The 15,420-nt window shown below is 41.0% G+C and overlaps 2 protein-coding genes across 6 annotated transcripts in view; one reads left to right on the forward strand and one right to left on the reverse strand.

The window, feature by feature from the left end:
• Positions 1-10,867, reverse strand: part of ormdl1 (ORMDL sphingolipid biosynthesis regulator 1) — a 29,584-nt gene extending 18,717 nt beyond the window's left edge. Inside the window, exon 1 of one of the 3 annotated variants that reach the window (XM_059966872.1) lies at positions 10,642-10,661. Coding sequence is in view for 1 of the 3 variants with exons in the window: in XM_059966870.1 (XP_059822853.1) it covers positions 10,518-10,541 (24 nt within the window). In the remaining 2 variants the exon portion in view is untranslated. The other 2 variants (XM_059966870.1, XM_059966871.1) reach the window with 2 other exon arrangements.
• Positions 1-15,420, forward strand: part of pms1 (PMS1 homolog 1, mismatch repair system component) — a 141,923-nt gene that overhangs the window by 26,347 nt on the left and 100,156 nt on the right. Inside the window, exons 1-2 of one of the 3 annotated variants that reach the window (XM_059966866.1) lie at positions 10,957-11,109; positions 15,208-15,364. In XM_059966866.1, coding sequence (XP_059822849.1) covers positions 15,233-15,364 — 132 coding nt within the window. In that variant the 5' untranslated portion in view covers positions 10,957-11,109; positions 15,208-15,232. Of the gene's footprint in view, positions 1-10,956; positions 11,110-15,207; positions 15,365-15,420 lie in introns of those variants that run through there. The other 2 variants (XM_059966867.1, XM_059966868.1) reach the window with 2 other exon arrangements.

Genomic DNA, 15,420 nt, shown 5'->3' on the forward strand with positions numbered 1-15,420 from the left:
GTCACTCAGTTTTTGGGGATGGCCTGCACTAGGTAAATTTACAGCTGTCATACTCTTTCCATTTCTTGATGATTGATTTAACCGTACTCCAAAGGTTGAGTGACTTAGAAATTTTCTTGTATCCATCTCCTGACTTGTATTTTTCAATAGCCATTTCGTGAAGTTGTTTAGGGTGTTCTTTTGTCTTCACGGTGTAATTTTTGCCAGGATAATGACTCACACAAGCAGTTGGACCTTCTAGATGCAGGTGTATTTTTACTACAATCAATTGAAACACCTTGACTGCACACAGGTCTCCAAAAACAGATCTCCATTTAACTAATTACATAACTTCTAAAACCAATCGGCTGCACCAGTGATGATTTGGTGTGTCATATTAAAGGGAGGTGAATACTTATGCAATCAGTTGTTTTGTGTTTTATATTTGTGATTAATTTAGGTCACTTTAAAGATCAGTTTTCACTTTGACATGAAAGAGTCCTATTCTTTTGATCGATGTCAAAAAAGCCAAATTAAATCCACTGTGATTCAATGTTGTAGAACAATAAAACATGAAATTTCTAAAGGTGGTGATTTTTTTTATATAGGCTGATGACTATGAGGCTAAATACAGCTCCAATACCATATTGAAGTTTGCTGATGACACTACTGTTGTTAGCTGAATCAAAAGTGGTGATGAATCATCACATAGGACAGTGTCTGAAAATCTGGCTGAATGGTGCCACAACAACCTCTCACTCAACATCAATAAAACCACAGAGCTGATTATTGACTACAGGAGGAAACCTGAGGTCCATGAGCCGGCTTCATCAGTGGATCAGAAGTGGAGAGGGTCAGTAACTTAATTCCCCAGCATTATCATTTTAGACAACCTGTCCTGGGTCCATGTGTGCCATTATAAATCGAATTGACTTAATTTCTCACATCCTTCACATACATGAGTACAAATGTTACATCTCTGTCTAAATGTGCAATGCGTAATTGTAATAAATAGTATGTACAAAAAGGCAGGCAATACAACATAGAAATACAATTGTATCAGCTTGAATTAATCAGTCTGATGGCCTGATGGAAGAAGCTGTCCCGGAGCCTGTTGGTACCAATTCCCAGATGGTGACAGCTGGAACAGTTTGTTGTTGGGGTGATTTGGGTCCCCAATGATCCTTGAGGCCCTTTTTACGCACCTGTCTCAGCAAATGTCCTGAATAGTGGGAAGTTCACATCTACAGATGTGCTGGGCTGTCTGCACCACTCTCTGCAGAGTCCTGCAATTGAGGGAAGTACAGTTCCCATACCAGGCAGTGATGCTGCCAGTCAGGATGCTCTCAATTGTGCCCCTGTAGAAAGTCCTTCAGATTGGGGGACCCATACCAAACTGTCTGAGGTGAAAGAGGCACTGTTGTGCTTTTTTCACCACACAGCTGGTACGTACAGACCACGTGAAATCCTCAGTGATGTATATGCCAAGGTACTTAAAGCTGTTCACCCTTTCAACCCCAGATCACTGATGTCAATAGGGGTTAGCCTGTCTCCATTCCTCCTGTAGTCCACAACCAGCTCCTTTATTTTTGCAACATTGAGGGACAGTTTGTTTTCTTGACACTACTGTGTCAGGGTGATGACTTCCTCTCTGTAGGCTGCCTCATTATTATTTGAGATAAGGCCAATCAATATAGAATCGCCAGCAAATTTAATTAGCAGATTGGAGTGGTGGGTGGCAACACAGCCATGGTGTTCAGAGTGTAAAGGAGGGGGCTTAGGACACAGCTCTGGCTCCTGTATTGAGGGTCAGAGGTGAGGGAGCCACTCTTACCACCTGCCGGCGACTTGACAGGAAATCCAGGATCCTGTCGCACAAGGCAGGGTAACGGTCAAGGTCTCTAAACTTCTTGTCAATCCTGGAGGGAATTATGATGTTAAATGCTGAACTGTAATCCAAGAACAGCATTCCCACATAAGCATTCCTCTTTTCCAGGTGTGTAAGGACGGTGTGTAGAGCTGTGCCGATTGCATCATCTGTTGGTCAGTTGTGTCAGTAGGCAAGTTGTATGGGGTCCAGTGTGGGTGGTAGCATGCTGCAGATGTAGTTCTTGACCAGCCTCTCAAAGTACTTGATTATTGAGGTGATTGTGACAGGATGCCAGTTGTTCAGACATGTCGGTCTTATTAGGTACAGGAACAATGGTGAATGTTTTGAAGCAGGAGGGCACTCTACACTGAAGAGGGAGAGATTAAAAATGTCTGTAAACACACCTGCCAGTTGTGCCACGCACACTCTGAGTACCTGCCCTAGGATGCCATTCAATCCTGCAGCCTTGCGGCTGTCCACTCACAACACCTGCTTACTTCAGCCTCAGAGATGACCAAGGTGCAGGTCGCTTCGGGGGCTCAGTGTTGGTGAGATTGAACAGAGCATTAAAAAGATCTAGCTCATCTGGGAGTGAGGCAACGATGTTGGCAGCATTACTGCATTTAACTTTGAAATCTGTGATGGCGTGCAGACCTTGCCATAAGCTTTGTGTGTTGTTGTGTATGGATCTTGTCCCTGTATTGTCATTTCACTGCCTTGATGACTTTGTGTAAATTGTTGCTGCATTTCTTGAGTTTCTGTTGGTTACTGGCAACGTAAGCTGCCTTATGTGGTAAGTGCCACTCACATGGAACTGTTGATCCAGGGTCTCTATAGTTTGGATAGACCCTGACTGATTTTTGGGGGAAAAACATCCTTGATGCACTTCCAGATGAAGCTCGTGACCCCATCTGTGAACTTGGAGACATCCTCATTACGAAAGACATTCCAGCTGACGTCATCAAAGCAGTCCTGTAGCATGGAGACTGACTGGTCGAACCAACAGTGGTTGGTTTTAACTATGGCTGCCTCTTGTTTCAGCTTTGGCCTGTACGTCGGCAGAAACAAGATGGAGGAGTGATCCGATTTCCCAAATGGCGGACGGAGGAGTGCTTTGTAAATGTTGCAGAAGGGAGAGTAGCAGTGACCAAGTATGCTATCTCCCAGTGTGCTCACATGGATGTGTTGACAAAACTTAAGGGAGACTTTAGTTAGCAACACTATTAAAGTCTCCAGCAAGAATGAAGGCAGCCTCTGGGTGTACAGTCTCCAGGGTGCTGATGGTCTTGCACAGTTCCTTAAGAGCCAGGTCAGTATCAGCCTGCGGCAGAATACACACAGCTGTGAACTCCCTATACAGAAGCACAAAGTACCCCAGATCCAGCGAACAAAAGAATTTGAGGGCATGTACATTCCAGGGGTCATACCAAGCATTATTGACCATGAAGCATGCCCTACCTCCTTTACTCTTCCCAGAGAGGTTTTTAAGACCTGTCCACCCAGAACAAGGAGAACCCAAAGGGCTCAATGGTGTGACCCAGTATCTCCTCTGTCAGCCAGGTTTCCACAAAGCACAAAACATTACATTCCTTTGTTTCCTGCTGATCGGAGATTCTAGTTCTCATTTCGTACAGCTTATTGTCCAGGGACTATACGTTAGCCAGGTGTATGCGAGGGAGCGGCAGCCAATTGGCACACCATCCCAACCTCACCAGAATGCTGGCCCTTCTCCCTTGCCTCAAGCACCGCTTCCAAGGTTGCTCCAGTGTAATAAATGAGCCTCCGAAGCAGGAATTCACAGTGTAGAGGATGTGGCTCATTGTGGGTAAATGTTGTCATCCTGATATTCAGAAGAATCAGTCGATCATAACAGATGTGACTATCAGTTTCTTAAAGAAGGCATGGCAGCACCTCTACTTTCTTTGAAGTTTGCGAAGTTTCAGCATGTAATCTAAAATGTTGACAAACTTCTAAAGATGCACAGTGGTGAAAGTGACTGATTGCATCATAGCCTGGTATGGAAACACCAACGGCCTTGAATGGAAAAACCTACAAAGAGTAGTGGATACAGCTCAGTCCATCACAGGTAAAGCCTTCCCCACCTCTACATGGAGCGCTGTTGCAGGGAAACAGCATCCATCTTCAAGGACAGATATCATCTAGGCCATGCTCTCTTCTCACTGCTGCCATTAGGAAGGAAGTACAGCAGCCTCACGTCCCATACCACCAGGCTCAGGAACAGTTATTACTCCTCAGGCTCCAGAGCGGATAACTTCACTCACTTCAACACTCAACTATTCCATAACCTATGGAGTCATTTTCAAGGATTCTACAACTCATGTTCTGAATCTTTTTATTTATGTATTTTCTCTTTTCTTATATTTGCACAATTTGTTTTCTTATGCATATTGTTTGTTTCTCCTTTGTTGTTGTGCACAGTTTCTTTGTATTTATTGTGAATGCCTGTAAGAAAATGAATCTCAGGGTGGTATATGGTGACATATTTGTAAATGGATAATAAATTCACTTTGATCTAAAGAAATCTGCAAGTGTTTGGTGACATACCAAACCATTTCAAACTCTAGTGAAGCAGCCTACTTCATGACTACATTAATATGGTGGGACCAGGATCCATCTCAGAGAGGTTGTCACCTAGGAACTTGAAATTGTTCACACTTTCTACCACAGACCCCCTCAATGACACTGGTGTGTGTTCTCCTGACTTCCACAATCAATTCTTTGGTCTTGCTGACATTGACAGTGAGGTGGTTGTTGCAACACCACCCAGCCAGGTGATTTATCTCACTCCTGTATGCCTCCTTGTTGCCATCCAAGATTTTACTTACGATGGTGCCATCAGCAAGTTTATACACAATATCGAAGCCATACAGTCGCGAGTAGAGAGGGTAAAATGGTAGGGTAAGTACACATCCTGGAGGTGCACTGGTGCTGACTGTCAGTCAGGAAGCATTCAATGGACAAATCAGACAGGGTGGGGGAGAAACTGGTGAAAAAGCAGCTCAACCTTGAAATGTTTTGATGCATATTTTGATGAATATTAGTAAAATACTCCACTTTCATAACCTTTACGTCACTCTGGTGCGTTTTTATCTTAAATATCATTTCCATAATTGGCTGTGGAAAACTGCTTACAGTGATCCAACTGGTTTAACCAGTCTTTAATGTAGACTTACCTTTATCTATGCTTCAAATATGTTCCTGTTTACGAACCCCAATATGCTGGGCTTTAAGTCCTTAACCATTCCGTACTTTCACCACTACATTAAGTGAGTCACTTTCCCCAACCCTCTGCTTCTGCAAATTAGGTATCTTAGTGTTTCTTTTTCCCTTTCCACCATCATATATCATTTACATTTTCTCAGCAAGCCTCATCTTTTAGATACTTTACTGAACACTTTTTAAATGGGTTTTACCATTTCCTCGTCCCACCACCCAATCTGAACTGAATAACCTGGAGTCTGCAGCAGATACAGACAAAAGATAAACAAACCAATCCAGAACTGAAGTTTGGTCCTTCTGCTCCAGGCACTCCCATTGGGTGCGGTGGTAAAGCAAGAGATCTAATCTACTGTTTGTCTTCAAACCTCAACAGGTAAGAAAGTCAAACAAGTGGACCCATGGAAAGGGCATCTTTGGCAGTTCCTCAAGCTTTATCAGCAAAAGGCTCTGCTATTCTCTGGTATTTTAGCTCTGGTACTTCCATAAATTCAGTGCCTACATACTGAAGATGCAGCAAAACAACAGAATCCATATAGTTGCAGAGAATCAGCAATTGCACTTTTTTTTGGAGGATTTTGAACTCCAGATGTTTCGGTGTATTGACATGGACACTAAACTGCTACTGCTGTTCGGGAGGTTATAAACTAATGTGGCAGGGGGATAGGAACAAGTGCAGAGAGACAGAGGGCTGTAAAATGACAGTAGAAGCAAAAAGTAGTAAGGTGAAAAGTAAAAGTGGCAGGCAGGCAAATCCAGGGCAAAAAGCAAAAAGAGCCACTTTTCAACATAATTGTATAAGGGCTAAGAGTGTTGAAAAAACAAGCCTGAAGGCTTTGTGTGTCAATGCGAGGAGCATTCGTAACAAGGTGGATGAATTGAATGTGCAGATAGTTATTAATGAATATGATGTAGTTGGGATCACAGAGACATGGCTCCAGGGTGACCAAGGATGGGAGCTCAACATCCAAGGATATTCAATATTCAGGAGGGATAGACAGGAAAGAAAAGGAGGTGGGGTAGCATTGCTGGTTAGAGAGGAGATTAACGCAATGGAAGATGTGAAATCGATATGGGTAGAGCTGCATAACACTAAGGGGCAGAAAATGCTGGTGTGAGTTGTGTACAGGCCACCTAACAGTAGTAGTGAGGTTGGGGATGGCATTAAACAGGAAATTAGAAATGGGTGCAAAAAAGGAACAGTAGTTATAATGGGTGACTTCAATCTACATATAGATTGGGTGAACCAAATTGGTAAGGGTGCTGAGAAAGAGGATTTCTTGGAATGTATGCGGGATGGTTTCCTGAACCAACATGTCAAGGAACCAACTAGAGAGCAGGCCATTCTAGATTGGGTATTGTGCAATGAGGAAGGGTTAGTTAGCAATCTTGTTGTGCGAGGCCCCTTGGGTAAGAGTGACCATAATATGGTGGAATTCTTCATTAAGATGGACAGTGACTTAGTTAATTCAGAAACAAAGGTTCTGAACTTAAAGAAGGGTAACTTTGTAGGTATGAGACGTGAATTAGCTAAGATAGACTGGCAAATGATACTTAAAGGGTTGACGGTGGATATCCAATGGCAAGCATTTAAAGATCACATGGATGAACTACAACAATTGTTCATCCCAGTTTGGCAAAAGAATAAACCAGGGAAGGTAGTGCACCTGTGGCTGACAAGGGAAATTAGGGATAGTATCAAGTCCAAAGAAGAAACATATAAATTAGCAAAAAAAAAGCAGCACACCTGAGGACTGGGAGAAATTCAGAGACCAGCAGAGGAGGACAAAGGGCTTAATTAGGAAAGGGAAAAAAGATTATGAGAGAAAGCTGGCAGGGAACATAAAAACTGACTGGAAAAGCTCTTATAGATACGTGAAAAGAAAAAGATTGGTCAAGGCAAATGTAGGTCCTTTACAGTCAGAAACAGGTGAATTGATCATAGAGAACAAAGACATGGCAGACCAATTGAATAACTACTTTGGTTCTGTCTTCACTAAGGAGGACATAAATAATCTTCCGGAAATAGTAAGGGTCCGAGGATCTAGTGAGATGGAGGAACTGAGGGAAATACATGTTAGTAGGGAAGTGGTGTTAGGTAAATTGAAGGGATTAAAGGCAGATAAATCCCCAGGGCCAGATGGTCTGCATCCCAGAGTGCTTAAGGAAGTAGCCCAAGAAATAGTGGATGCATTAGTGATAATTTTTCAAAACTCCTTAGCTTCTGGATTAGTTCCTTAGGATTGGAGGGTGGCTAATGTAACCCCACTTTTTAAAAAAAGGAGGGAGAGAGAAAGCGGGGAATTATAGACCCGTGAGTCTGACATCGGTGGTGGGGAAAATGCTAGAGTCGGTTATCAAAGATGTGGTAACAGCACATTTGGAAAGAGGTGAAATCATCGGACAAAGTCAGCATGGATTTGTGAAAGGAAAATCATGTCTGACGAATCTTATAGAATTTTTTGAAGATGTAACTAGTAGAGTGGATAGGGGAGAGCCAGTGGATGTGGTATATTTAGATTTTCAAAAGGCTTTTGACAAGGTCCCACACAGGAGATTAGTGTGCAAGCTTAAAGCACAGGGTATTGGGGTATGGTATTGATGTGGATAGAGAATTGGTTGACAGACAGGAAGCAAAGAGTGGGAGTAAACGGGACCTTTTCAGAATGGTAGGCAGTGACTCGTGGGGTACCGCAAGGCTCAGTGCTGGGACCCCAGTTGTTTACAATATATGTTAATGATTTAGACAAGGGAATTAAATGCAGCATCTCCAAGTTTGCAGATGACACGAAGCTAGGCGGCGGTGTTAGCTGTAAGGAGGATGCAAAGAGGATGCAGGGTGACTTGGTTAGGTGAGTGGGCAAATTCATGGCAGATGCAATTTCATATGGATAAATGTGAGGTTATCCACTTTGGTTACAAGAAATGGACAATAGATTATTATCTGATCGGTGGCCGATTAGGAAAAGGGGAGATGCAACGAGACCTGGGTGTCATTGTACACCAGTCATTGAAGGTGGGCATGCAGGTGTAGCAGGTGGTGAAAAAGGCAAATGGTATGTTGACATTCATAGCAAAAGGATTTGAGTACAGGAGCAGGGAGGTTCTACTGCAGTTGGACATTCTTGCCATAGAGGGAGTACAGAGAAGGTTCACCAGATTGATTCCTGGGATGGCAGGACTTTCATATGGATCAACTAGGACTGGAATTTAGAAGATTGAGGGGAATCTTATTGAAACGTATAAAATTCTAAAGGGATTGGACAGGCTAAATGCAGAAGGATTGTTTCTGATGAAGTCCAGAACGAGGGGTCACAGTTTAAGGATAAAGGGGAAGCCTTTTAGGACCAAGATGAGGAAAAACTTCTTCACACAGAGTGGTGAATCTGTGGAATTCTCTGCCACAGGAAACAGTTGAGGACGGTTCATTGGCTATAGTTAAGAGGAAGTTAATATGGCCCTTGTGGCTAAAGGGATCAGGGGGTATGGAGAGAAAGCGGGTACAGGGTTCTGAGTTGGATGATCAACCATGATCATACTAAATGGCGGTGCAGACTCAAAGGGCCGAATGGCCTACTCCTGCACCTATTTTCTATGTTTCTATTAAACATTCCTGCCATCGTTACAAGCATAAAACCAAGGGCAATAACTGTTAAAAAAAAAAGGAAATCAGAGCCTTAGGCAATATTTATACAGAGAAATGGGTAGTTGATGTTTTTCTTTGGTCAAGACACTTCATTTAGGTTCAGATCATGTTAGTAGACAGACCTGTCCAAATCTTCTACAGGAACAATTTTCAATTAATTTAAATTATTCTAATACAAAATAATGTGGCCTTGTACATACAAAGGTAAAGAAAAAGAATTAATCACAGACCCACTGGATTAATTTCTGTCCAAGTGCCATTTTCATCCCCCTTCCTGAAGGGGTTCAAGAACTTTTCAATGCCAGTACATATGTGTACTATGCCCAGAGCTTCTACTACTTCATCTGGGTGGATATTAAATAGCCAATGATTGAGGCCTGCAGATTTATTCATAAAAAAACATTTTTCTTGTAGCTGAAGTAGAAATTTAACTGCATTAAAAAATAAACATACTTAAATATTCTTATTATTTCATTATTCCACATTTATCTTTTTATAATTTGTCTTAATTTTAAAGTTCATCATCTCATTGTGTATATTTAAAGCACAGCTTGATAGGTTCAGTAAATACATTAAAGTTCACAGGGAGAAGGCAGGAGAATGGGGCTGAGAGGGATAATAAATCAGCCATGATGGGTAGAGTAAACACAATGGGCTGAACGCCTAATTCTGCTCTTAAATGCCCAGTTGAACCATCATCTGACATCAGAAGGTTGTGGAACAAGTTCAACCATAAAAACTTAAGTAATGAATCCTCAGAGCTGTGCTAAAATTGCCAGGGATGGGACTTTTTCTAACTGAATGTAAACAATTCTAAAGCACAAGAAAAATTCCCAACCTTCCAGCTAATGCATTTCCAGTAGTATCTCCAAAATTCTGGTTTCCTGTAACACTTAAAAATACTAATATGTCAACATTTCAAGATCATCTGGAAACTTGTTTTAGAATGGAATCGTGAAGGCCACTATATAACTACAAGCTCCCCATATCACATCTTCAATAGAAATAGACAATGTCAGATAACATCTGCCAAAAGATAAGCAATTACCAATCCAGGTGGATGGTAGTTCTGAATCAATTTCAACTTTAGTGTTCCAGGAGTTACAAATTTGACTTTTAAGTCACATTTCCAAGGTCTGGTTGCATACAATATAGACCAAGAAATGTACCAGTCTAAACACACACTCTCTTCTCTATTGTTAATCAAATAAATCTTATTTTTAAAGCATAAGTGCCTATACAATTATGTCACTGTGTTATCCTATTTTCTCATTTCCACCTAAGATTTAACTTGAAAGTTTTTTATGTTCTAATGTTAGCTCCGTGATTTATTAATACTGTACTTCAAATTATCTCACCTCAAATTTTGTATATTCGTATCTGAAATCCAAGGTGCCACTTTATGACAAAGAAGCATGCAGACCCCGCATTTCCATTAAATGTGTTTTAGAGTTCAAATTCTGGTCAGTTTTAAAGGTCGAGGTACTTTTTAAATGTACGTCTGAAGTGCCAGTGCAGCGAACAAGTTTAAATGGACTTTAACAGGTTGAATCATTGCGGCAGTAACGCTGGGAAAAAAACCCAGCATCAGTGTAAATTGATGACACTTACATTTTTACTTTTAAAAAAAGAAAATGCTTTACATCTGACCCTTGGCCTGACAACTCACAACTTCAGTTACAGGGACAAAGCTTTTTACCATTTCCATTCTAACCGACAATGCCAACAGCGTCTACAGGGGAGCTGCGACCGTATCTCATTTCTCCCAACAAATATCGACTTAACTCGACAGAGCATGTCGAAAACCATCCAGAATGTCTGATGAGTCCACGATACCCGACGTTAAAAGCGCTGGATTCCTTTCGGTAGGCCACAAAGGAAAACAAGAGACGTCCAGCCCTTTACTCACGGTACGCAGGGAAAACCTCAGAATGCGCAGTTTTCATCCGGTGCTTTCATCGCCCAGCCCAGCCCAGTCTTACCAAGTCTGGAGGACTGATTTAACCGACTGAGACGCACGTCAGCTCCACACCTCTAACTCGCCGTCCGTCCGCTGGATCCCCAGTACAGACCCCACCACCTCCCCCAGAACGGAAGCATTGTGACGCAAACTGAGCGACAGCCGCTGCGGACCCGTTGGCCCAATTGCGAGCTCCGGCTGGCAGGCGGGCGGGGGCGGGATTTCCACGAGCAGGCCGGGCGGACGTCCCAGCCGCTGGGCGCGTGCGCGCACGTCGCCCCGGGCCGCAACGTTATCTGATGCGGAGTGTGGGGGCAGCGTGGCGAGTGTGTCCTGTTCACCGAACGAGCTGGTGTCAAGAAGTAGTATTCTGGGGGCAGATTGACAGCTGGAGGCACGGACATCTCCCACCTGAACGTAAAGTGAAAAGTTACATCATATTTGGGCGTTCAGAGCTACATCCTGTGCTACCATCAGAAAGGATTTTCTTCCTGTGTATGGGAAGGAGGGGAGGGATTGGAATTTATTATTTATCTAGTTGAAAATTGGAGACATGTGTCAATTTGCAATTAGCCCTAAGAATGCCGAAGAGCATTTTAATAGATTTTCGTTTGTTTTAAAGCGATATAATAAAAGTGCAAATATGTAGTTGTGGCTACAGATTTAGTAGAGGCGATTACAAAGTAGAAACACACAGTTTAGTTTGGTGCTGTGAGCCCTTCATTGTAGAGCAGGCTGCATAGTTTCTTTAAGTTGCAGATCTCACTCTTTTTCTACTGTCCTCTGAATGTTTTAATGCCAGAAGTTTGCCTTTACTTGCAATATGAACTTAACATTCAATTTTGCTGCATAAATTCAATGCCTTTAGGCGTTAGCAGTGTCTTTATAGTAAGATGTTATAAAGTAATCTTGCATTTTGTTTCTTCCCAGCCTCTTTCAGAAAGCTCTGTGTTTTCATATCTGTTGCATAGGTTCTGCTGATTGCGTTCAGCATCATTATTCTAAAAGAGGAACTGCTGCTCAGTTTTCTCTGCTAGAGGAAGTATCTGGCTATATGCACTTCACTTCTTCCTTCATTCTCAAATATTCTCACTTCTTTACCCGATCATCACCTGTGTATCCAGTATTGCAAAACCTTTCCAAGTTGTCTTTGTTTTCCAGAAGAACTATGATGTGCTTTATTCTTCCCTACCCTATTGCTAGCTAACCATTTTGATAGGGAATTACAAATTATGTACGATAGTGAAAGAATAAGGCATTAATGGTGGTCGCGAAAGAATTCACTAGGCTTATTCCTGAGATGAGAGGGTTGTCGTATCGTGAACATCTAAAGGAAGTTAGTTCAGTTTTTCTTTTGGGGTTTATAGAATGAAGGATGATCTGATTAAGAGATCCTGAGGTAGCATGATGAGGTAGATATTAAGATGTTTCTACCAGTGGGAGATAAGGGAGCAGACACAGCAACAGAACAAAGCTAAGGTATATTGGAATTTCTTCTCACGGAAGCTGTTGAATCTCAGTAATTGTCTGCAGTGAAAGATTTTGGAGGCTAGATGACTGGATGTGGCTAAGGATTGGGTATGCACATTTTGTTTTGGAAGATCAGAAAAGTAAGCATTATGTGGAACTGGCAAATAAGAGGATTTGAGGCCTGGGCAGTTCAGACACAATCATATTATAAGATGAGATAAGCTTGAGAAACCTGTTCCTTTTCCTGCTCCTTTAACTTTTGTGTTTTTAATCTATCCAGTGTAAAATTAATTCAGTCACTTTGCACCATAAATGATTCCTCAGATAGTGTTATCTTGGAGTGCTCCATTTCTCTGTCCAATACAATCTCAAAGGTCAACCCTCCAACAATTTCAGATCAAGATACTTTTTTAGTTGGCAACTGTTTCCCATTTAAATTTCAACCTGATCCTTAGGTATCACTGAAATCTTGCTCTTCTCATGTCCGTTTGCCTTGGCTGAGTTGCCCTTTATGAATGACGAGCAGTTTACTTCTTGTATCTAGTTACAGGTTAATTGTCCCATTAGCTGTCTCTTTGTGATAGACATTAGTGCAAGTGTAATTATTTGTTGTACCGCAACTCTCTTATTGTTTGAAGAGCATTCTAGTCATCCTAAGTCAAAATTTTCAATAGAAATATTACCTCACCTTTATTTTATCTTATTGGATACTTTCTGACCCAAATATAATGGATTCTGGTTAATTGGGACAGCTGTTTATTTGGGACAACTTGTAAAGAACGAAACAAATGGATAAAATAGCCAGGATTACCTTTGTTTATTTGAAATGCTCTGCTGCATAATTGGGGCAGGAGACTGTTGCCGAACAGTTTCTAACTAATGTCATACATGTGCACTTGTGTGACCGTGCAACACTACACCGTTTTTAGAGTGAATAGTTTTTAAATAGTATGTGAGTTTGTGTTCAAAAAGCAGTGATTTTTGTCACTGTTAGTTGTTGAGAAATAAGCAGTAAGACAATTCAGAACTGTTTTGTTCACTGCGGTTTCAAGCATTCAGGCTTGGAGATGCCAAAAATTGCTAGAAGTGAAAGTGAAGCGACTGCACTATTTCAACAGTTAGGAACTATGAAGAATTTGAAGGTATCAACAATTATCTTGAATGTTATGAAAATGAAGATTGGGAGGATTCAGTCATTGATAGCATTGTATGAAAGCAGTCCATTATCTGCATGAGGGGTCTGTGTTGATTTTGTTCCAGGCATATGCTGGATGAATTCCTCCGTTGAGAACTATTAGGAGCATAGTTTTACAATACTGTGGTACTATTGATAGTTTTCTAATTTGTTTTGTATTTCATTTAAGTTCTGAGTTTGTGTTTTTATTTTATACCTTTTTAACTATTTCCATGAAACCAGCTAATTGGGGCAGCTGCTTAATTGGGCCAAAATGTACTGGTCTTGATATGTTCCAATTAACTGTAATCCACTGTATTTCTTTAAATCAGGCAAGTGGTCTGGAATGTATCCAATCAGCTTCATAAATCTCATATGAACATAGTGTCACATAAATGCTATAGATTTGATTCTTTTAAGTAGTACTAAGCAAGATGTAACTTTCCAAGTCTGTTTGTAATATTGTACTCCAGTCAATCATGTAGAGTGGCCTATTTCAGAGCTTAAATCCTTGATGACACTAACAGCACCAAATTTATTTTCTGGGTTCGTGTTCATTGTCATCCATCTGACTGTTAAGTGTCTTTATTTGTTTCCAGTAAGTTCTGTAATAATGGAAGTTCTTCTTTGTTGGTAACTTTTCTATCAGTTTCTGAGGCGTATTGAAGTCAGCACACCTGGTAGCTCTAGTGATGGCCTTGGCAGGTTATGATGAGTTTGACCTTGACCTTGTCAACATTTGACAACACTTGCTGTTGTTTTAAATTCTGTTCTGTTAAGCATCAAATTGATTTTAAAATTGCATTCTTTGTTTTTTTTTCTTTCTGAGGTCTCCCTCCTTGCTGTTTCTTCATTCTCCTTCAGTTCTGTAATTCTTTGAAATGGCCTCCTCTATTATTTAAGTAGCCATAAATATAATTGCACACTGTTAGTTGTTCTGTCTTCACTTCTAAAGCCCAAAGCTTTCCTGCAAGTTATCCAGTTCTTTACCTTAGTTTCTGCATGTAAGATTCTCTAATAACCAAGGTATATATGTTATCATGTCCTTGTGCAGCACTACATCAATTTTTCGTTCCTTTGAAGTTTTGTGTCAACTTTTTGCTGCTTGTAAAGGAGCTGTCACAGAAGTTGCTGTTGCACTTGAAAAGGATCAGTTTGAAAAATTATACTCTAATTAAAACAAGCAATAAATTGATCTATAACTTTCCCAATCTATAACTAGAGATACTTAAAAGAATTTCGGGATGGCAGCAGGCTATTCAATCCTTCAAGTTCGTTCTCCCTTTCAAGTGAATGACAGCTATAACCATTTAAACCCAATCTACACAGTGGTTTCTCTGAGCCTTTATCTCTTCATGTAACAAAATCGGAGTCTAATATTTGAAATGTTCCTTTGACCAAAGCTTAACTGCTAGAGGGGGAAAAGTTTCCAAAAGTAGTAAGAGCAGATGAAGCTATAATACTTAGTAAGTTAGGCAGTATCTGTGGGAAGAGAAAAATAATTACTGTTTCAGGTCCAATCCTCAGTTGTCTCTGGAAAAGTGATAAAGCAAATTACTTTTAAGTTCCAGAAAGGGTGTACGAGAGTGGGAAAGAAAATATTTCTGATTGGGTAAGGCCAGGATTTCCATGATGATAAGCAGTTGCCAAAGCAACTCTATCTGACTGATATCTTAATGAGGACAGTTAGAGAGAGAAAAAGTAGTCAAAAATATGTGTACAAGTGGTGAAATGCAAATTGGAGCTGTTGGAAATACAGCTTGACCTGATAAGTATTTCCAGCACTTTCTACTTTTATTGCATATTGCTGTTTGTTTTCTATTGATAATTAGAAGAGCTTATTTATTTGTAACTCGTGCATCTTATTACAGATATAAGTTCATCCACCAAGCCATCATGAAACAGCTACCACCCAGCACCATTCGACTTCTTTCAAGCTCTCAGTCAGTATCCTCTGTTGTTAATGTTGTGAAGGAACTTGTGGAGAATTCATTGGATGCGAATGCAACAAGCATCGAGGTCAAATTAGTAAGTGACACACTACTGTTGTTTTCCTTGTTGCCTTCCACACTGCAAAAGATCCT

This window comes from Hypanus sabinus, chromosome 4 (assembly GCF_030144855.1).
Source record: "Hypanus sabinus isolate sHypSab1 chromosome 4, sHypSab1.hap1, whole genome shotgun sequence".
Lineage (NCBI taxonomy): Eukaryota > Metazoa > Chordata > Chondrichthyes > Myliobatiformes > Dasyatidae > Hypanus > Hypanus sabinus.